Source organism: Mauremys reevesii, linkage group 1 (genome assembly GCF_016161935.1).
Source record: "Mauremys reevesii isolate NIE-2019 linkage group 1, ASM1616193v1, whole genome shotgun sequence".
Lineage (NCBI taxonomy): Eukaryota > Metazoa > Chordata > Testudines > Geoemydidae > Mauremys > Mauremys reevesii.
In genome coordinates this window covers 196,116,980-196,140,435 of record NC_052623.1, presented here as the reverse complement: position 1 = coordinate 196,140,435, position 23,456 = coordinate 196,116,980, and the positions used below count along the sequence as shown (strand labels likewise).

Sequence of the window (23,456 nt, the reverse complement as noted above, 5' to 3'; positions counted from 1 at the left end):
GCAGTAGAGATGCTTCTGGACACAGAGTTGAGAAAATGTTGGGCAGTTGGATATTCCCCATTGGTACCTTGTAGCATGGGAGTAAAATCAATCTCTTAGTTGTAGCTGGCATAACATTCATAAGTAGACTAAATTTCCTTGCACTTAAGTTTGATTTCTTCAGAAGCTTCCCTTAATGTATATGAGTTCAGCCTTCCTGGACATCATTGATTCTTGGGCATCTCTCAGGTCTTTCCTGATGTTGGGTTTTTGCATGTTGATTGTCTTGATAGTTGTATGTATGTATGTATTTAAATAAATAAAAAACCTTGAAAAAAGAGCTTAGTTCTGAGTAGTAAAAATCTGTTTTATGGCCAGAGCATAATGCTGCAAGCCATGCTGTTAACTATACCCCTACCCTGATATAATGCGACCCAATATAACACAAATTCAGATATAACGCGGTAAAGCAGCGCTCCAGGGGGCGGGGCTGCGCACTCCGGTGGATCAAAGCAAGTTCAATATAATGCGTTTTCACCTATAACGTGGTAAGATTTTATTATTTTTTTTGGCTCCCGAGGACAGCATTATATCAAGGTAGAGGTGTACCAAAGAAAGTAGGCTAAAGGACATAACATGGTCTGATCTGTTTAATAGCTTGTGGAGCAAGAATCTTTAGTACTAATTGTTTTTAGTTAAAGAGCAAACCAAAAAAAAACCCACCCTGATATCTATGAAACTAGCTATGTGATAGCACTTCAGGTACACAACAAAGATGATTTGGGTTCTAAGACGACACTGGTGCAGGAGATGTGTAGTTGTAGATAACTGCATCATACATTTCTATGATGTTTGTTTAAAAAAAAAAAGAATAAATGTAAATTAAGCTACAGAATTGCTTAAGTAAATGTGTAAAACGTAGTGTCTTCCTGGTTAGTAAAACCAGTCCCATCAAATGTAACTTATAGGCTATATTTAGTTGCAGTTCATATGTTTTAATGATTATCAACCAATGAGCATCAACCTTACCTTAGAGGGAAAATCAAGTACAGATGCAAAGCTAGATTAAAATAAATGATTTAAAACAAGGATTCCTGCTTGCTGATTAAAATTTGACTTATATCACTTGGATTTTAAATCAGTCCACTCTGGCAATGTGCAGCACAGGGGTGTCAGAGCTGTCAATTGTTCAGATTACTCTAAAGTATCCATTGTGTCATCAGCTTTAACTTCTGGTTAACAAATCGGCCTTTAAAATGAGTTAGTAGCTGTAAACTATTGGGATAAAATGTACATACAGGAAATGAAGTGAGGTTAATTAAACTTTTCTGTCTTGACTGAAAACATACTTAAACTTTTTATTTCAATAGTTGAACCCATTGTGAGCCTAACAAAGGGACCAAACTCTTTAATAGATGGTGAAAATCAGACAATAGCAGCCATTTGTACAGCAGCCACTGGAAAACCTGCTGCAGATGTTGATTGGGAAGGAGATCTTGGAGAAATGGAATCCAGTTCTACTTTATTTCCAAATGAAACCGTGACAGTTGTCAGTCAGTACAAACTCATACCCACCAAATTTGCTAGAGGAAGACGCATAACTTGTGTTGTGAGGCATCCAGCTTTGGAGAAGGAGATGAGATATCCTTACACATTGGACATACTATGTAAGTATACAACAAGTTAACTATTGCTTTTATTCTGTCATATTACAGCTAGGCTTTATAGTACATTCCATCAGTAGACCTGCAAGCAGTGTACAAAGAAAGTCAGTATCATTGCTTCATCACACAGATGTGGAAACAGAGCCATGGAGAGATGAAGTGATTTGATCAGGGACTTGCAGCAGGCCACTGGCTGAGCCAGGAGTAGAACCCAGGTCTCCTGAGACCCAGTCAGTTGCCTTACTTGCTGAGACACATTACCTCTTAACTTTTAATTAACTTGATTTAATTACCCATTTATATTCCTCATATTTTTCTTCATGGACTTATTTTTTAACAAATGTGACTAATACTCGGAAGTTGAAGCTGAAAATTCAATTCCTCTTCAGCTTTACAGAGACTTGTTGTTATAAGCAAAATCTGTTTCCCCATTCAGCAAGAATTGAAGTATTTAAATAGTTGAAATGGTAGTTATTTCACACTTGGAATAATACAAGGCATGTTATTCCCAAAGAACTTCAGTGATGAAAAAATGTTATGGGGTAACTATGCTTAACCAGATCACTCACTACACTACTGAGAGTATTAGAGGTAGAGTGGATAACTTGAGAATCCCTCCACTTGGAAGTCTATTTTCTTTCTTAAGATAGATCTTTTGGCTTGTTAACTTGAAATCCCCAAAAGAAACAAGTGACAGAAGATAAATTGCCAAACCCCCCTCATTATTTGATCCTAAGGCCTACCTTGTCAGAATATTCTTTATACTTTCATAACCTTCTATCTCAGCTGTAGAAATATGCAGCGCTTTCATCTGTTAAGTTTCATCTGTTTTTGTCTTTATTGCAGTAAATAAGTTTCTGTGTATGACCAGATAGTTTTGGATTCTGCATATTTACTATCGTTAGCACATGATAAGCAAAAAGTATGGCATATGTACTATTTTAAATTTCAGTTCAGTAACAAATAAAATGATAAAAGACCTCTTTCTTGCCCTTTGCTGTTGAGTTTCTGACTACCTGAAAAACTTTGTCTTGATGGTCACAGATTAAACCCTAACAAATTTAGGGCTTGTTTACAGTGCCCTGCAGTTTGGATTATGGGAGTGTGAATAGCATTGCACACCAAGCGCTGAGCTGCAGCTCCCCCATGTGGATGCTGTGAGTGTGAACTAAGAGGTTCTTGAAACCGGACTACATTAATGTGAATTTAGGAACCTCTTAGTTCACACCCACAGCATCCAGGGGAGTTGAAGTGCAGCACTTGACGTGCAGTCCTTTTCACACTCCCATATTCACACTGCAGTGTAAGACATAACCTTAGCGTATCTCCCTAGGTTGACCAGTAATAATGCTGTGCTCTGGTGGATTGCTGATTTTGACAAGAGTTGCCCCCAAAATAAATTCCAGTCAGTTTCTCCCCAATGAAGAGTAACTTCTAACTTACCATAAATAAGTCGAATTTCTTAAAACTTTACATTGTATGCTATGTTTTGTCATTCTGATTGTGCTGTTACAAACGTTAGTCCACATAGCCCAACTTTAGTCATCCATTTGGGGTTATCAAATATATGATGAGTTTTCGAAAGTCCAGAAAAATTTGGGTTCCTAAGGATGCAAAATTTTAGCTTTAGGCATCCATTTTCAAATGCAAACTATAACACGCTAATGGGTGCACAGGAGAGGGGGAAAGAAAGTAGATCTCAGACTAGAAAAAGATTGTAGTTTACATCTATTGATGGATTAGAGTAACTTAATTACTACTTCAGAAAAGCACCTGAGTGGTGAAAAGGATTTTAAAAAGATTTTCTTTCCTTTCCTTTTCTTTTTCTTTTCTTTTTCATCAGGTCCCTTGCTGTAACCTGTTTGATTTAAAAAAATAAATATTTACCATCAGTTACTAGTTGGTGACATAAACACATGACCAAAAGAGTTTTCAGTAAATTTAAACTGTTTCTTTTTATGCTTACCACTTGTAATCGATTTGGTGTATTGGGAGTGGGAATGACCTTGAGTCTTAAGTATAATTACTGATTTTTTGCCTTCAGCCATCTTGGGAAATACAATAATAAATAAACTTACGGTCTGAGAATACTATCAATAGTAAAATTATTAACATGAAATCAGGAAACATTTGAAATAGTATTAAAAGACTAAAATTATGACCTATTCCAAGTCATACACAACCTCCTCTAACATAACCTTATGGTATCCTATCAAGTAAACCCACTATTAAAAACTTGTCTTTCAAAAATATTCTTTACAAATATGTTGCATTGAATCAATGAACTTCTAACAATTTTAGAACAGTCTATATTGGAGTGGCTGGTTTTAATGTCTGTCATTGAATTTGGAAAGAACTTTAGACTAAGTTATGCATCTTTTCCTCAATATTAGTTAGAAATGAATAAACTTTAACACCTTCCAAAACAAATTATAAAAAGGTCATGATTATGAAGCCCTGTACAACTTGCCTAGTATTCTTACAAAATTGTGGTGAACATAGATAGAGAAACAGTTCTGCTTAGTGCTTTGTTTCAACGTATACTAACAGTCTTCAACTGAGTTCTGGATCTCTGCACTTGAATCTGAGTAGAGTATTTTACTGGAGTAGTCATGAATAAATAAATATATATAAAAAGCAAGTTGTGAGAACTGTAAATACTCCATCCAGGCCCTGTGCCATGATACACAAATAAGGAAGGAAATTATTACTTTTTAAAAAAAGTGTAAATTATAAAATGAATATTAATTGAATACTAAGGCAGTGCTGTTGAGAGAGGCTACCAGTTTTTAAACTGCTACTGTCATAGGTCTCACCCCCACTTGGAGCTGTTGGGTTCCAATGTGGGGACCTGCACTGGTTTCCCTCTAAACTAAAATCCTAGTTTAGATCTAGTAAAAGCTGCCACCACTCAATCAGGTATGTGGATTGAGAGACAGTCCTTCCCCAAAATCCTAGGGGATTCCAAGAGCCCCAAATCCATGGAGTTCTTACACCCAGGAGAAATAAACCATTCCCCCCTGCTTCCTCCCCACTCCCTTTTCCTAGGAGAGACACCAGGATTTAACTACAAAGGGATACCTCCCCCTCCCCTTTCCCTGAGAATCCACCCAAAGAAAGATCAACCAAGTCCTTAATAGAAAAGAATTTATTAAAGAATAAAAAGAAAAGTCACTGTCTTTGTAACCAAATTGGAACAATATACAGGGTCTAAACTTATCAATCTTTGGAGAGAATTCCCCCTCCCCCTTTCTCAGTAAAAGCAATATCAGCAAACAGGAATAAAGAATTTCCTTTAGCAAACACACAATTGCAAATATAGAAAGCAACTTAAAAGACTAATCCGCCTTTCTAATTAATACTCACTATTAAATAGTAGAAACTACTCCAGGAGAACTTGGAGACATGACTGACCTCTCTTAGATCCAAAGAGAGCTCTCAGCAAACAAAGAACACAGACAAAGGCTTCCCTCCACAGAGGTTTGAAATTATCCTGTTCCTTGATTGGTCCTCTGGTCAGGTGTTTCTCAGGTTACTGAGCTTGTTAACCCTTTACAGGTAAAAGAGACCTTAACCCTTAACTATCTGTTTATTTATGACAGCTACTCTCTACATGTCATTTGCACTAGTGCGTAGTTTGGAGAGAACAAAGCTGCATCCTAACACCATTAATGACAATAGCTGAAGAGACAAGCATAACAAGAAAATTGCCAGTCTCTATAACGTAACCTTTCTGGCCTAGCCCAGTAGCAATAACCAATATCCATAATATACCTCAAACATAAATTAATAACACTAAAGTATATAACAGTTGGAAAGATGTGGCTTCAGTGAGAAGAGAGAGATTTCAAGTTTTGCTCTCCTTGCCACCTGCATTTGGAGGAAGTAGTTGAGCGTGCTGTCCTGGACTCAGAGCAACTCTCCTACTCTGAATTCTGATCTCCTATTACTTAAGTGTGCTATACCTTTTTACTGTAGCAGACTCTTTCAATTGATGTGTCAATTATATTTGAATGTTTACATTATGTTGCAGTATACCATGCATTTTCCCCAAGCATACCAGTGGAGGGCTTACAAGAAGCCTGTATTTAAAACTGTCAGACATTTTCTACAGCTGGGTTAGGTGAGATTCTGGGGTCAAGACTTCTTATACTGAGGGGTTGAAAGGAGTTGGGAAGATGGGATTCAGATTGGAGCCATTATCGCTATTAATTGTCTTTTGAGTCCTTTGAAAAGAAATAAAATTAAACACAGAATACACTAAAGATCCTTGTTGGTTTGACTAGTTGTATTAACGTAGGGACAGTGCAGATGCCTACTACAGTATAAATAATTAGCCAAAAGTTACTCATGTCGTATGTGCAATTAATCATTTACCACTGTGTAATATGAATTTTTTGAATTCACAGAATTTGGTATATTTGAACTATTGACGTTAACACTGCATTATGCTAAAAATTGGCATTGTTGATGTAAAGACTGTCATTATCTTAGCTTGTTTCAGTTGACAAACTGAAAACTTATGGGGCCCACTGATATGCTTTAAGCCTCTGATGCCAACCACCCATGTATACATGTCATTTCCAGGTAGGACTACCACTGCTCATTGGAGATTAAGCGCTGCCATACTGTTAGTTAAATATAACATGTAGACATACCATTCTAAACAATGCATGTCTCCTTTTTGAGTATTGGCATGTGAAATTCTACATATTTTATAGATGCCCCTGAAGTTTCAGTAACTGGGTATGATGGAAACTGGTTCATTGGAAGAGAACATGTTCAGCTCCGGTGTAATGCTGATGCAAATCCACTGCCCATGGAATTTACATGGACCAGGTAAGTGTTCATGAAAACCAAAGATGAATTTTTCCATTTAAGTACACAATTAATATTTTAATAGTAGAGCGTTTTAAAGGTGTTACTGGCTTATGACCTAGTGAAAACAAGGCCCTTTCACTGCTTCTCGCTTGTCTGGTTCTAGTACATGACTAATACACGTTATATGTGGTTAGAAATGATTGCTATTGAAATATGTCCCATATTGATGGATCAGACATGTGGATTCCTACATGTGGACATTTTAAAGGAAAATATTGGCCTTAGGAGCCATCAACTGTATAAGGAAAGGGGAACAGTAGCAACTGAGGTCGGAAAGTACAAATAAAGAATTTTTGTTATTCTGAAGTCTGAACAGTTACCAATACTTTTTAGGATCAATCCATTTATTTTTATAAATGGAATAACTTTCTTTGACAGGTGATTGTGACACTAAGCCCAGAAAGTTAGTATAAGATATTGCAAGCACCTGTTGTCTGTCCTTCCTCCTCCTTGTGAGTTGGGGACGTGTTTTAAAGCAAAGATGCAAAAAGACTGGATATTTGTTGAAAAAAATTATATAAAACTGATATGTTCAAAATTGGGTGGAAAACACTTGAAATATTTCAATCATCAAATTTACCATGCTCTAATAAAGAATAAGGCACTGTATCTACTTCCAAATAAGATGCAGGAGATGGCTTGCCTCATGACTTGAAGTTGAAGTCAATCTGTGATGTCTGGTATCTTTGTATGGTTTTCTGTTGTGTGATAAAAGTTGTATTTCATGAATGTCATATGAACTGAATGGCTTTACTGTGAGTCCATCTGTAGTCTTGCATGTTAAGTACATTCCCCCGGAGGGAGCCACCTGAAGCAAATAGATGGCCCAAAATGGTAGCTTCCCTTTTTTTCTCTTAAAGAAAAACTTGAAGTAACTTCACTTGGTCAGTCTATCTGTCTGAAACAAAGAAAATAACTTGTGTGAGTATTTAAGCATATGTAATACACAGTAATAGTGCTGTGAGAATCACTGATTTGTTATCATTAAAGATCAGTTGTGGTGCCACTTTGTATCCTCAAGTTGCTTCCTGGATCAGTTAGAAGAAAAAAGACATAGTTTTAGCTTTGGCTTTGTCTGCGCTGGAACTTAATTGGCAAAACTTTTGTCATTCAGGAGTGTTAAAAAACCGCGCGCGCACACACCCTAACAGAAATTTTACCGATGAAAAGCGCCGGTGTGAACAGTGCTTTGTCGGCAGGAGTCGCTCATTGCACGACTTTTAGCGGCATGGCTGTATTAGCACAGGAACGTTGCTAAAAGCTGCGTGGTGTAGACCTAGCTTTTAAAATTGTATTTGAAACTTGTGGTTAATAATAAACATATAACCAAAGTTTATTGAATGGAACCTCCTAAACACAAAACAAAATATGCTATCCAACTATTAACATTAAAAAATTAAGAAACAAATCAAATGAAGTAGTCTCAATTAGATCATATTTAAACCAGGTTGATTTAAAAAAAAATCACCTCCTAATACAAATTGTAAAATCTAACAGAGTGGCTGTCAGTTAATCCCCAATTAAATTTCATTTAAATCAAGTACATTCAGTTTTAGCCTGGCTAAACTGCTCAGCATTGATAAAATATATAAATTTGAATCAGTGACCAAACCATAATCACAGACAATGCAAACTGCTTTTTGAGATGATACATGCAAAGTGGCTTGTTGTCTCTCTTCTCAAACATGTTATGGTTCATGTTAAAAGCAATAAGGACAAATAATCTAGTTTTAAAAGATACTTTAACCTTCTCAGTAATAGGGGCTTTCATAACACTTAAACCAATTCCCAGGTTTAATTTCATTCCTCATGTGGTACAGACAAGTCTGATATGGTTTGTAAAAGCAGAAAGCTTAATTTCAAGAAATTGTAGATGAAGTTGTATACAAATTTCTTGTCAAACTCTTTGGCAGGAACTTAATCATTATAAGAATGCCAACTTTAAAAAAGTAGAGGTAGCAATTTATTGAAAGAATACTGGGCTACAATGCAAAGGGTCAGACCACTGTTACGCAAGGGTGGAGAGCTGGGTCATGAAGGGTATTTACTTGTACTTCTGAAAAATGAGCTAAGTAGTGGCGTTTGGGGAAGACGAAGGTAGAATATCGTTTGTACCACGTTTTCCCAGGGGGGTGGGAAATCAGTTAAAGTTGATTTCAGATCTAGTTTAAATTCTAAATAATGCTGTTGAAGAAATGCAAAAATACATAAGAACATAAGAGAGGCCGTACCGGGTCAGACCAAAGGTCCATCTAGCCCAGTATCTGTCTACCGACAGTGGCCAATGCCAGGTGCCCCTGAGGGAGTGAACCTAACAGGCAATGATCAAGTGATCTCTCTCCGGCCATCCATCTCCATCCTCTGACGAACAGAGGCTAGGGACACCATTCTTACCCAGCTAATACAGCTATCAATTCTGTATTTTGTCCACTGAATTTTAACGTGAAGGGAGTATGTTATATTCTTAGTAATAGTAATAACACGTGCTGAGCAATCTTAATAACCTGGAAGTAGATGTACAAATCTGTACACAGTGAGATTAATGAATCCTTGTTGGGCTGGGGAGATGAAGACAAATGCGTGTGTATTGCAGCAGTGTGTTGTGTTCATGCAATGAAATGACAATAAAAGTCTATGTACAATGAAAAGTAACTTAAAATAAACAAGTACAGATTTGTGACTGTTTAGCCATTTGACCCCTATGGTGGGAAGATTTTGTGAGATTGGCCAGCAGGATAGCTATTAAGCTGCAGAAATAAAACATTTCTACAGTTGTCTAGCAGTGACTGGCCTATAGTCAACAAGATCTCAAGCGGAGGAATGTCTGAGGATGTTCATTCACTGTACATATTGAATTTTTATGGTATTGTTCATGAAAAGTAGTTGCAGCATGTGACGTTGCATGGCAGACTGACACTTCACTTGTAGGAATAACACACACATTCTTCTTTTGAGTAGTGTCCTTGTGGGTGCTCTACGTCAGTATATGCTGTCTGCCCATGCACTCTTGATCAGAGATTTTTGTCAGTGGTGTCTGCAGGTCTGCACCTATGCCCTAGACACCCTCATACCCCAATACACTCCCTGTGGCTTGCAACACTGTGTCAGTGTCCAGTAGCTGAAATATGCAGCTGGCTACCCTTTGCTTTCTTAGGCCTTTTTCATTTTTATTTTTTTCTTGTTAGCACAAGTTCAGGCTTTGAGTGGGTTCACCCCTTCTCGCCTCTGGGTTCACCCCTCCTCCCCCACTGGCCCCCCAGCCCTCAACAGCCCCACGTGTGGGTTATGCCCAAGACCCTGGACTTCAAACCTTTCCATATGGGCTACAAGTCCTTCCCTTGAAGTGATGGAGATTCAACCTGCCTCTCTGCTGCTTGGGAGAAATCCCTATTCCCTCTAAATGTGAAGTCTACTTAAGATTTAAAAACAGATCTAAAAAATTGAGGTAGGAAAAACGTATATTCCTATTTATGCAGTGCTCTCTGAGATCCATGCGATGAATGGGTCCATTGACCAGCTCTGCTTCGGCGGTAACCAAAGACCCCAGACTCTCTCCAAGAAAAGATCCTATTCTCCAGAATCGGACGAAAAAGGGAAAGTCACCTCCTTGATCTGGGTCCCAAGAGACCTCATGTCCAAACACAGATATTGCTGAGGCTCCCTTTTCTGCAGTACTGTGACCACAGTAGCATATCTAGAGGTCATCTAGAGAGCTTTCGACACTGGCATCTGCCTCTGCCTCCAAATGTCAAAATGAAGGCTAAGACCTTATTGGTTCAGTCTTCCATAGCCAGAAGTGAAAAGTGTACCATACCTATTCTGGTGCTGCGTCCGGCACCACCCCATATGCTTACTCCTGAGACAACACATCCAGACGTCCTGGTATTGTCCAGGCTCCTATTTCACAAAGACCTCTGAATCCTCAAAGAGCCCAAATCACCATTTTTGAAAGGTACTGAGAGGTACTCCCCATTGGTACCAACTCATTTCTCTGAGTTTGCTTACCCTCCATCCTTTTTCTTTGATGGTGACTCACCCTCTGGTACTGACACTGTCCCCACGCAGGCTCTTTGAGAGAGACTTCAAGTTGGCACCGTTACAAGATTCTCTGGAACTGCCTCACCAGCCTCTTTGTAACCCCAATATTTATGCATGTGCAGGTCTCCTTCTGGGGCCCTGTACCAGTCTGACTATCAGTACCTACACCATTTCTGCCCCCCTCCCCCAATTTGGATAACATCCTCTGACTCAGAGGTGTCTATATGAGGTTCCTCCACCTTCCAACTCTTCTCCTTAGAAACTGACATTGAAGAAGGACCTCATAGCAAGAAATACACCAGTTACCATAGCAAGGATAACTTTGGGATCTTGCATTATTCCTTTATGCCCCATTACAGTGTGCTTGCTGGAACCCATGGGCTTCTTATGGCAACCCTTGTTGTGCAGAGTGCTATCTCAAGAATTTGCTTCAGGAACTTCAACCAGTGCATCTAGGTTGTTCCCCACAGACACATCCTCTACAGCAGGAACCAGTGGAAGAGGAAGAAACCTCACCTTCCTGCAAATCCTGCTAATCAGGTGAGGGTCATGCCTAGCTTGGCATCCTGTCCTAGTGACTTTAAGGCCTTTCAAAATTCCTGAAAAGGGTAGCAGGCACCTTACAAGTCCTGGTAAAGGAGAATAGGATTTCCTGATACTCCTTGTTGGATAACTTTCTTTCACCTCAGGGCAAGATTGTCTTGCCCATCTGTGAAGCTTTGCTTATTCTATTCCATGGTAAATGGAGTGTAGTGAACTCCAGCCACTGTTGCACTTCTGTGTAGATGAGTCTACAAAAAGTATTACATCCCTCCCAGAGGCTCAGTATTTTATTCTCTCTGGTGATCAAGGCTGCTAATGAATGGAACAGACTGCAATAGTCCTGTTCAACACCATTGGACATGGAGCCGAAATGATTGGATCTGGTGGGTTGTAAGAGCTGCTACTTGGCCTCCTGGTAGTTCAGAGTGGCCTGTTATCAAGCCCTGATGGCTTAATGCGACTTCACTTTATTACAATTTTTCATCTTATTGAATATGTGCCTCAGGAGCAGAGAGAACAATTTCAGGCCCTCATTACAGAGGGTCAAACAGTTGCCAAGGCATCTCTCTGCTTTGTGCAATTGTCAGTTGCATCTAATGTTCTATAGTTATGGCAGTAGTCATGTGCCAAGCTTCCTGGCTGTGGTCTTCAGCCTCTCTGGGAGGTACAAAATACTATAGAGGATCTTCATTTTGAGGGCCCCCAAGTTGTAGAATGACAACCTGGATGGGTCCCTCCATTCTCTGAAGAATTAAGTTCTCTAGGCATCTATATACTTGCGAATAAAGAAAACACAGCAGGTCACAGACAGCTCAACGATTTTGCCCAGTCCACTACCAGCCCATGAGAATGGCTGAACATTCTCTCTTCTCTCCCACCTCCCCCCCCCCCCACAGAAACCCCAAATTCCCTAAGGAAGGGGTTTCTTCTTCAGCAACCTCCCAGCCAGTGACATCTTCAAAATGTCTGTTTTGACCCATTGGTTGAAGGTGGTAAACTACTGCATCTTTACCCCGATATAACACGAATTCGGATATAACGTGGTAAAGCAGTGCCTGGGGGCGGGGCTGCACACTCCGGTGGATCAAAGCAAGTTTGATATAACACCGTTTCACCTATAACGGGATAAGATTTTTTTGGCTCCCAAGGACCGCATTATATCGGGGTAGAGGTGTACTTGCTGTGGATCTTATATTGCACTTATTCCCCTGCCACCCTTATGGGGATTCTCTCTCCTATTACCTATCTTTCTGGGAGCTCATCACTTTGGACTGATGGATCCTAGAAGCAATTTTCACAGGCTTCTCCATCCAGTCCAGCTCCTTACCACCCCATTCCTCTTTAGGGACTCTTCTCACAAAGACCTCTTAAGGCAAGGGGTAAAATTCCTCCGGGCTCTGAGGGAAATTGAACCTGTCCCATCAGACTTCATTGAGAGAGGATTCTTTCATCAGGATAGAATTCTGTTCTTAGTATTTTCTTGTCCAGAAGAAAAATGAGGTGTGTGGGGAGGAGACTAATTCTGGACCTCAGGACTTAAAACACCTCCATCCGCTCCTGATAGTTCAGAATATAACCCTAGGAACAATAATTCTCTGTCTGGGAGGCTTTACTCCTTCAGGGTTCTTGTTTCCATGTCACCATTCACACAAGCAATTCCTATGCTTTGTGGTAGGCAAGGACTACCTTCCCATACAAAGATTCTGCACTGCAAAATTTATCAGGAACCTATTCAACCTCTTCTCTCCTATCCAGGAACTAGCACCAGCATGGGATCTCACTTTAGCTCCTAATGCTTTGAGGAAACCTCCATTCGAGCCTATGGACAGTTGTTCCTTCATTCATTTGGCCCTTAAGACCTTATTCCTCGTAACCATTACTTCGACCAGGAGGGTAAGAGCTTGGAACTTTGGTGGACTCACCAAATACAATGCTCTACCAAGATGAGGTGACTTACTACTTAAGTCTCTTCTGAATTGCATGTTAAGCAGGAGATTAACCTACCAGTATTTACCCCAAGTCTCACTCTTAGAGAGAAGTAGTGAGCCACCATACACTTGGTGTTAAGAGCTCTTGGCTTTTACCTTGACAGAAGTAGGCCCTTTTTGGGTTTCCCCTTGACTTTTCATTTCTGTTGCAGAAGGAATAAAAGGGGACATCTGATCTTCACCCAGAATCTGTCCAAATGGGTTGCAGGTTGCATCCTCTCATGCTATGAAGTTTCATTGTTAATCCACCCTCCTCCCCTGAGAATTATTGCTCATTCCACTAGGTCTCAATCTAGCCCCTTGCAAATATATACCCATTTCAGACATTTGCAGTGCAGCCACCTGGTCTTTGTCACCCATGTTTTACCAGCATTACCCTCTTTCATGCCTGCCTCCAGGACTGACATGGCCTTTGATGTTGTCCTGTGATCCATACTGAATCCACTTCCTCGGCACCCGTTCCATGATGGGAGTCTGCTGACATGGAGCACCCATAGGGACACTACTCAGGTAATCTCTCCTCTTTCTTTACCTTGTACAGTAACTGGAGTTTTTCCAGGTGTATGTCCCTAAGGGTGTGCCACTACCCACTGTCCTTCCCCTCTGTCTCAGAGTCTTTCTTGAAACATTAGTGGTTGAGAAGAAACTGCACTGCCATTTGGTGTGCCCCTTCCTATATATTCTTGAATCAAGGCACAAGGGTGTTTAGGGCTCAGATGTGGATTCAGAGACACTGCTGACTGAAAACTCCTATCAAGAGAGCAAGGGTGTGCACATATCCTGATGTGGAGCACCCATGGGGGGGTGGGGGCACCTTTCAAAGAACTCCAGTTACTGTACAAGATAAGTAACCTCTCCTCTCCTTTTTGATTGTAACCCCTCTATGCCCTGAAACCATCTGATTTCTTAATTAGCAGTGAAGGATCATTTAAAGGTGCCCCTAAATGAAAGTCTCTCAGCAAATTAACAAAAAACAGCTGGCAGAGCCAATACATGTATGAAATCATACAGGCTGTTCAAGATACAAATGAGTTAGTGTTTAGCACTACATTGAATGCTGCAAATGTACTCAAAGTACTTCCTCCTCCACACATTTGAGTTGTAGGCCCTTGATATTAGTCTCTCTCTTCCTCTATAGACAGCAGTACAGAAGACAGGCATTTCCACTTGCATAAACCTTGCCTGTACTAACAAGATAAGGAGCTGTAGGTGGTCCTTTGGGCTTTGTAACTTCGTTTTTACAGTCATCTGTTTTTCTTAAAATATTGCTCCCTAGTCTAAACCTTCTGATAAATCATGAGACATAAATTCAGGTCTTATTAAGCCCAAATGTATTATCCTGACTGAGTCTCAGACTTCCAGTAATGGTGATTTGAAGGACTGAATTAGTTAAATTGTGGTGTTGGCAGTAAAACCATATTGTTACTAGTAAGAAGTCTTTTTATTAAAAATTTGACAGAACTTTGCTTTAGTTTCAGGCCACGTTAATCCTTAACTTAATTCCACTGACATGATTTGGAGCTAAACTGGTGATTAAGTTGGTCTGTTTTAAGATTGCACATTCTTGGAATAGTTTTTGGAAAATGTGTCCATCAAACCTTACTTGAAAAGAGGGAAGATGATTTATTTACAGCCTATAAACCTGCAGAAGAGCACAAAAGACTACTGAGGGAATTCTGTGCCAAAAAATTCTGCACACTATAATTAAAACTTCTGCAAATTTTTATTTGTCAAATAAATGTGGAGGCTCCAGCATGGCATGGGGAGCACAGGTCACTGGCTGCACAGAGGTGGAAGATCACTGTGCAGCTCCACCTGCCCCCGGGACACTGACTCAGCGGTGAGGCTTTACCCAACTGTGACATAGTGCAAGGACAAGGTGTGCCCTTGAAACACCCCAGGGCCCTGCCCCTATGTGCCAGGTGTACCAGGTGTGGGCAGGCAGGATCCAAGTGTGGAGGGGCTTAGTGTGGGAGGATCCAAATGTAGATTGAGAGGGTTCTGTGTGGGGCAATCTGAGTGCGAGAAGCTTAGTGGGAAATCTGCATGCGGGAAGGATCTGGATGCCCAGGGGCTTGTTGGTGGGTTCTGGGTGAAGTGTTAATAGAATTCTGCAGAAGGGTCCAGGTGAAGGTGATTGGGGCTCTGTGTTGGGGGATAGAACTTGGGGGGAGGGGACTTAATGTGAGGGGGGCTTAGTGGAGTGATCCAGATGCTGGAGGTGTTAGGTTCAGTGGGGTGGGGATCCAGATGCAGCTAGTTGGGGCTTGTTAGGGTGGGGATCCAGGTGCAGGTGGGTTGTTGGGGTGTTCCAGGTACAGGGGGCGTGGGGCTAGTCGGGAGGGTTCTGGGTATAAGGGGGTCTGGATGCACGGGGGTTGGGTGGATAAGGCAGCAGCTCCCTGTATAGTGATCCCTCCCTCTGCAGCTGAGGCGCAATGGGTACAGGAAGTATGGGGGGCGGTAGGGGGAGAGGGAGGGAGTTTGCAGAGCTTCCTACAGCTGGGGGAGAAATCTCGGGGTGGGTCTGACATGACCCCAGATGCCATGCAGGGGAAGAGGAAGTCCTGTCCTCTGTAGGCTACCTGGGACTAGCAACTGAGCCTGGCGCGGGGTAGGAGCCACCAACTGGGTCTTCCCCAGTCCTGCACTCTGCCCCACAGTGATTTACCTCTGCCGGCTGCCCTGGGCACCCGAAACATACTGCTGGAGAGGGTCGCATGATCGCTCTTATGGCTTCCCTTTGCTTCCCCCATCAGAAACGCATTTATCTGTGAGGAAACAAAGAAATCTGTGGGGGACATAAATTCTCGCATGCACAGTGGCGCAGAATTCTCCCAGGAGTAAAAGATTCAAAATTCCAACAGACTTGTAATAGAAACAAATAAATTGACTTGACATTATTGTTTCTTTAACTGAAGGGCTTTACTAATATAACAAAATAATTGCATTCCACAGAGCAAGCTATTTGTAAACATAAAATAATTATAGTTGAACTTTTTCAGGTAAAACATTTTGCATTTAAATTTCTTTGTGTAAATTCTGAGAGTGCTTAAATTGCCTCCAAATATTGTCTAATTCAGGTTGGATGGGCAATGGCCTGAAGGTTTAATGTCTTCAAATAATACTCTGCATTTCAACAATCCATTGACTTACAATTATACTGGGACTTATGTCTGTAAGGTGACCAATTCCCTTGGACAAAGAAGTGATCAAAAGACGATCTACATATTAGGTGAGTTGTTGTTTCTCCTTTCCTTTCCTAAGTATGCTTTGTTAAAATACTGTGTCAGAAATTGGACTAGGTGTCTAGTTGAATGTGGGTTTTTTTAGCCATGTTATATAACAGGTTACCTAAAACTCAGTCTTTGATTAAAGGTAATATAAAACTGGGAAGGACAAATGGAAATAAACATTACCCTACTAGTACTAATACTATCTCAAGGGGCTAATATCATTGTTCTGTCATGCATGCTGTCTGTAAATTGTAGTACTTAAAAGGACCACAGTAGTGTCTGAGACTCCATACCAGCCCTAAGTGATGGTAATAAAGATAATGAAGTAAAACCTACCATCTCCTAAGGGCAAGTGTTTCCCGCCTTCTTTGGTGAAGACAGCATTGTTGACAACATCCACGCTACCTAATTTGAGATGAGTTGACAAATGGAAGAGATTTTAGCTGATAAGGAATTAAATAAAATTGCTGAGTTAGGGGGAGAAAAGAAATGTTATAAAACCCAAACTTAAAACACTTTTCTGAGGGAGAGGGAGTCTGGTTTTATTCCTTTATCCTCAGCTGAGCTGGTGAGAGTGCCTCTCACTGCTCATAAAGAGCAAGCATAAATCTAATTACAGGCGAGTCTCATCTTACGGGGGGGTTCCGTTCCACGGTTAGTGTGTAAAGCGAAAACCGCGTATAGTCAAAATTACATTGAGTTGAATGGCGGGCGGAATCGCCCGCACTACAGGTACAGTATTAAAATTATTTTTCTCTTCTTTGTTTTTGTTTTTGCCGACCGCGGAAAGCTGAAATCGCGCATGTTAAATGTGCACAAGATGTGACAGACCTGTACAGGGGGCAGAAATGGTTAGAGCACATTGCTCCACCTCATCCTTCCTGTCTGTGTGGTGGTCTCTTGTGGGTGGGGTATTGCCACAGCTGTTGGCGGACTTTGTTAGTATTTAAATTAGGAAAGCACTTATTACAGTGCTGGCTATGGTAAAGAATCTCAGTAGCAGACAGAAGTGCCATGTTACCATAGTATATGTTCCTTTGAGTATAGCAGCATATTGAAAGGATACCATGGCTTAATGAAAATCATATGTAGTAGCATCAAAAGTAGAGCTGAGACCTAACATTATTATATTACCATGATGATGGGGGTAAATTAAATGGAATTACTTAATGTTATCAATAGGTACAAATGTGGTAGCAGTATTCAGAACATTAACTATAAATTCATTATATTCTTTCTACGTTCTTGAGGGCCAATCTTCATGGTAAGGTCTCAGTCCATTCTTATTTCAGTAGCTACTATGCTGGTGGCTAGTGAAAACTACTGATTCAGCCTGTAGACCACTGAGAGTGAGTAGTAAAGTAAGTGCTTCTTTGGCTATTGGAGCAGAAAAATTCTTTCTTGGAGGCTGTGAATGGAGAATGAAATTGAGCAAGATGGCACCAAACAATGTACATGTAAAACATTTGAGGTCACACCCTCTGTATACCAATTACATACTTGAGCAGGCTTCACTACTTCATAGCAGCATGGCACATGCTGCTGTATCTCAGAGCAGGTTCACTATAATCCAGTGGGAATGGGAGGAAAAGGTGAGCAATATTGAACTCAGTACACCTTAATTTGGCTTGGGGAGAGTTCAAACAATACTGTCAAAGATAGAATTTCAATATTTTAAACTAAATTTGTATAAACATTATGCAAAATATTGCAGTTTAAAAAAAAACCCTATGAAAATAACATCTGAAGAAGCTCATAAGTATGCATATACGATTCTGTGACATAAAAATAAATGTGTCCTAAGTATCAGTTATCTTCATGAGAATAAATCACCTGTAAATTGTTGTGTTATACTCTGCTGTTTTTGTCTTAGTTGAACTGTTACATTACTTGAAGACAGCTAATGCTTAATTGGAAAGGTTGACTAAAAAGCTTTGGAAAAACTGTACAAAACCTATTAAGGTTTTTAAACCTTCCTGTGTATTTAAAATAAAATAAACCATTTAAACAGAGGTGGTTATTTTGTTAAAATACTAGTTCAGAACTATTTTAGTCCTTGCAGAATTGATGACAAGAATACTTAACATATATGAATGGGAACTGTAATCCTTAAATCTGTTCAGTTGCTTGTTAACTATTGCAGAAGAAATCAGCAGGAGCTAGACATACAAGGTATATAAAGGAAAAGATTTTAACTTAATTAAAAGCATTGCTGTTTTAGTTACTGATGCTTTCAGATCATGATTTTTTGCAGTAACTTTTTTTATTTTAAGCTTTTCTGTTAACCTACCTTAATGGCATAAAAACGTTTTTAAAAATTGCTTTACCTATAGCACTTTAAGTTACTGAAGATGAAAACTTCTGAAAAATTGAAATGGTTTTGTACCCAGGTGAATCTTTGCATTTTATCAATAAAACTAACAGCTCACTTTTATACTACACATCTCTGAGGCATGAATACAAATTTTTGTCCTGTTAGCAGCATTGCAGGAAAGATGAAACTTGAACTTTTTAAAACAGTACACTAAAACAAAGTTGCTGCAAAATCTTCAACTGCTTGATGATCCCCATTAAGTGTGAATCAGTCTATGATTACAGCATTGAATTTCACAGAACTCAACTATGACAAGATATGTGCAATGATATTTGAAATAAAAGCAGTTCAGCAGTACCTCTTGGGGCTTGGCTACACTTACAAATTTGCAGCGCTGCAGCAGGGTGTGAAAACACACCCTCTGCAGCACTGCAAATTGCGGCGCTACAAAGCGCCAGTGTAGTCAAAGCCCCAGCGCTGGGAGCCGCGCTCCCAGCGCTGTCCGTTATTCCCCACAGGGAAGTGGAGTACGGACAGCGCTGGGAGAGTTTTCCCAGCGCTGGCGCTTTGACTACACTTAGCGCTTCAAAGCGCTGCCGCGGCAGCGCTTTGAAATGCAAGTGTAGCCAAAGCCTTGGACAGTTAAGTTTAGGACAGCTTAAGTCCAGTGTTGCCTTTTGAGCTCACATGTCACCAGTTAACACTGGATATCGTGGGGGGGGGGGGGGAAGGAAATGACACATGAGCCACTTAGTCTAGGAAATTAGTTACCTCAGTGGTATAATAAAAGGTTAAAAAAAAAACAAAACTCTATAATACACCAGTGTTTCCCACTGGCCGCAGTTCGCTGCTCCAGGGCAATGGGAGCTGCAGGAAGCGGCGCAGGCCGAGGGATGTACTGATAGTATCTTGGCCTACATATGGGAGGAGTAGCTAAATCCAGAAGAAACAAATGTATTCAGAAGTGCAACATGAAAACAAATTAATTCCAATGTGAAAGCATAGCTTGATTTCCCATTCTTAAAATAAGACACAGGTTTTCCTTTCACTCTCTCCACTTAGTGGCTTTTGTAAACATACCACAGCAGGCTCAAGAGCAAATCTTACAATAGGTTTTCTGATGATTTCAGATGTGAGCACGAAACCACTAAAAGTATCCATTTAAATTGGGCTGTTGTAAAGAGGGGAAAACATATTGATACCTACTGTTTCATAATTTTTTTTGTAAATTTTAAAGATATTTTATTTGCTGTTACAGATTATAATACATAGAACCTGAATGTTTAAATATAGTTGAGCTTGAAAAACTAGTTGTTGTTGTTTTTAATGAATGGATTGCATCTATTGTTTAGACACATTGAGCATAATGTGGCTGCAATCTTTGTAAAGTGAAATAACCACAAAATTATAAAATTACTTTGTTCCCTTTTTTCTATTTCAAAGGTAACAAGGGTTCTAAGATTTTCAAATGGGATTTTTCCACTAAAAATCGGAATTAACTATTTATATCTTGAACTATTTCAGTGATCTTAACATGCCTGTCCAAAGCTTCCAACTGATTTTAAACTTTTTTTTATAATCTCAACAGTGCATACTAGTCTGGAAGAATGGTCAGAAAAACTTGCTAGCCAGTCATTAATCTGTAGGTAAACAGTCATAATGATGGTGACCTAAGGAAAAGCACACCTTACTTGCTTGTCCAAAAAAAAAAAAAAATTATATCTTAAACTGAAATTTGCAAGCTTGTTGAGCTATACAGCGTTTACAAAAGAAATTGCTTGGGTGCTAATGTATATGATTGTAAATATACGTTCTAAGATAAATTGAGAGAGATACAATTGTCAATAGAAGTATTAAGTCCTATTTGTCAACTTCTGTAGACTATTTTTTTGAATGAAATTCTTAAACTTAATAAACAAGAACAGTAAAAACCAGATTAAACAAAGTTCATCTGTTTCTGTGCAGTTTCCTAAAGTAGGAAGATAAAAAGGATTTGGAACTGAGCTTAAAGTTTGAGGATTTTTACCTAATCACATATATAGCACTAAAATGCCATAATGTAAGTTTATGTGGTGTGTGGGGTTATCTTTTTTTGTTTTTTGTGGTTAGATATGGGTAAAGAGCTCATAGCAGAAACAATGTCTAGTGCTGCACAACTTCTCCTTCACACAAATGAGTAATGCCTTTCAGCTGGATTTCAGAGGCAGTGCTGGAGGCTCCAGAACTGAAGCCTGCCTTTAAACTCAGGCCACCAGAAATTATGCGACTTCTGTTGGAACTCATTTTGTCCCATCAACTGGGTTTACATTTTTACTTGTATTTCTCTGAGTTTGTCAACTTCTAGCACTGGTCTCTCCTCAGATTAGAGATGATCACAGCACTAAGGGTGTAGTTTTCTGGGAATAGCTCAGCAAGCCTGGAACAAAGTCTAAGGCCTGGTCTACACTACGCGTTTAAACCGGTTTTAGTAGCATAAAACCGATTTAACGCTGCACCCGTCCACACCAAGAGGCCCTTTATATCGATATAAAGGGCTCTTTAAACCGGTTTCTGTACTCCTCCCTAACGAGAGGAGTAGCGCTAGTATTGGAATTGCCATATCGGATTAGGGTTAGTGTGGCCGCAAATCGACGGTATTGGCCTCCGGGAGCTATCCCACAGTGCACCACTGACCGCTCTGGACCGCAATCTGAACTTGGATGCAGTGGTCAGGTAGACAGGAAAAGCCCCGCGAATTTTTGAATATTTCCTGTTTGCCCAGCGTGGAACTCCGATCAGCACGGGTGGCGATGCAGTCCGAAATCAAAATAAAAAAAGAGCTCCAGCATGGACCATGCGGATGTGATCGCAGTAAGGGCAGGCAAATCCGTTCTATCAGCGCTCCGTTATAGAAGACGAAATTCAGAATCAGTTTTAAAAATTCTCCAGACGGATGCCATAGCAGGGACTCAGTGCACTGCAGCGTGACAAGCGTAACGGAAAGCCAAAGAATCAAATGGACGCTCATGGACTGGAGGACTCAAGCTATCCCACAGTTCCTGCAGTCTCCGAAAAGCATTTGCATTCTTGGCTGAGCTCCAAGTGCCTCTAGGGTCAAACAAACAGTGTCCATGGTGGTTCAGGGCATAGCTCGGCAATGTACACCCCCCCACCCACCCCAGAAGTAAAAGGGAAAAAATCCTCTCGTGACTATTTAACATATCACCCTATCTTTACTGAATGCTGCAGATAGACGCAATGCTGCAGCGGTCAACACCAACATCCTTGCTCCCACCTCCCCCGCTATGGGTGGCTGATGGTGCAATATGACTGGTATCCGTCCTCATCATCATGAGCTTTTTGGCACGTGGTGCAGTGCAAAAGGACTGGTAACCATGCCAACTAGCATCTGTCAGGTCCCCCAATGTCATGTGCACCTAATTTTTCATGGTAGATGGTGCAGTATGGTTGATAACCGTCTTCATCATAGCAACAGGGGGCTGAGCTTCATCAGCCCCCACCCTTCATGTGTAAAGAAAAGATTCAGTTGCCCCTGGACTAGCAGCAGGATGCTGGGCTCCTCTCCTCCACGCTCCTTAATGTCCTGTCTGGACTATCATAGCTGCTGGAGGCTGCCTTCCACTCATTTATCACTAACAAGTCACTGTGTCTTATTCCTGCATTCTTTATTACTTCATCACACAAGTGGGGGGACACTGCTATGGTAGCCCAGGAAGGCTGTGGGAAGAATGGAATCAACAGGTGGGGTTGTTGCAGGAGCACCCCCTGTGAATAGCATACAGCTCATCATTCCTGCAGGATCTGACACAGAGCAGCTGTGCTCTCTGGTTCTATGATACAGTGGTTCTCTAGTACACTTGCCCATATTCTAGGCAGGACTGATTCTGTTTTTTGATACCATAAAGGAGGGATTGACTCAGGGAGTCATTCCCAATTTTGGCTTTTGCGCCCCTGGCTAAGAGCAGCCAGGGGCACTTATGACAGCAACAGATGGTGCAGTGCAAAAGGACTGGTAACCATGATCATCTTTTTACCAATTTATGGATTGGTAGATGGTACAGTATGGTTGGTAACCATCTCTGCTGTCATGCAAAAGCAAAAGCATGCTGCTGTGTAGCGCTGCTGAATCGCCTCTGTCAGCGGCATCTAGCACACATACGGTGACAGTCACAAAAGGCAAAACAGGCTCCATGATTGCCATGCTATGGCATCTGCCAGGGCAATCCAGGGAAAAAAGCCGCGAAATGCTTGTCTGCCGTTGCTTTCCCGGAGGAAGGAGTGACTGACGACATTTACCCAGAACCACCCGCGACAATGATTTTTGCCCCATCAGGCACTGGGATCTCAACCCGGAAATAAGGCTGCGGTAACTGTGGGATAGCTAGGGAATAGCTACCCACAGTGCAACGCTCCAGAAATCGACGCGAGCCTCGGACCGCGGACGCACACCACCGAATTAATGTGCTTAGTGTGGCCGCGCGCACTCGATTTTATAAAATCTGTTTTACAAAACCAGTTTATGCAAATTCGGAATAGTCCCGTAGTGTAGACGTACCTTAAGAGGTGCAGCTTTTCTGGAACATCAGAGGGCAAGCTCTTAATGGCAGGGTGTGGTGCTTTTGAGTTGGACAAGCTGGGTGGGAGTCTTGACTCCTGTCTGAAGCCACAGCTCTGCCACAGCAAGGCTTTCTCAGGAGCACGGAACTCCTCTCAGCCTGCTCATGGAGGTAAGTCATGCAAATTTGAGAGGCTATGGGTTGCAAAAATACACAAGTAAGCATCCCCTTCACAAGCAAAGCTTCGAATATGCAGA

The 23,456-nt window shown here is 40.9% G+C and overlaps 1 protein-coding gene across 5 annotated transcripts in view; it reads left to right on the top strand.

Moving 5' to 3' along the window:
* NECTIN3 (nectin cell adhesion molecule 3) overlaps positions 1–23,456 on the top strand; it is a 118,430-nt gene that overhangs the window by 45,273 nt on the left and 49,701 nt on the right. For all 5 annotated transcript variants that reach the window (XR_005583781.1, XR_005583782.1, XM_039485361.1 and 2 more), the window contains exons 3-5: positions 1,350–1,646; positions 6,365–6,482; positions 16,177–16,328. Coding sequence is in view for 3 of the 5 variants with exons in the window: in XM_039485361.1 (XP_039341295.1) it covers positions 1,350–1,646; positions 6,365–6,482; positions 16,177–16,328 (567 nt within the window). In the remaining 2 variants the exon portion in view is untranslated. The remainder of the gene's footprint in view (positions 1–1,349; positions 1,647–6,364; positions 6,483–16,176; positions 16,329–23,456) is intronic.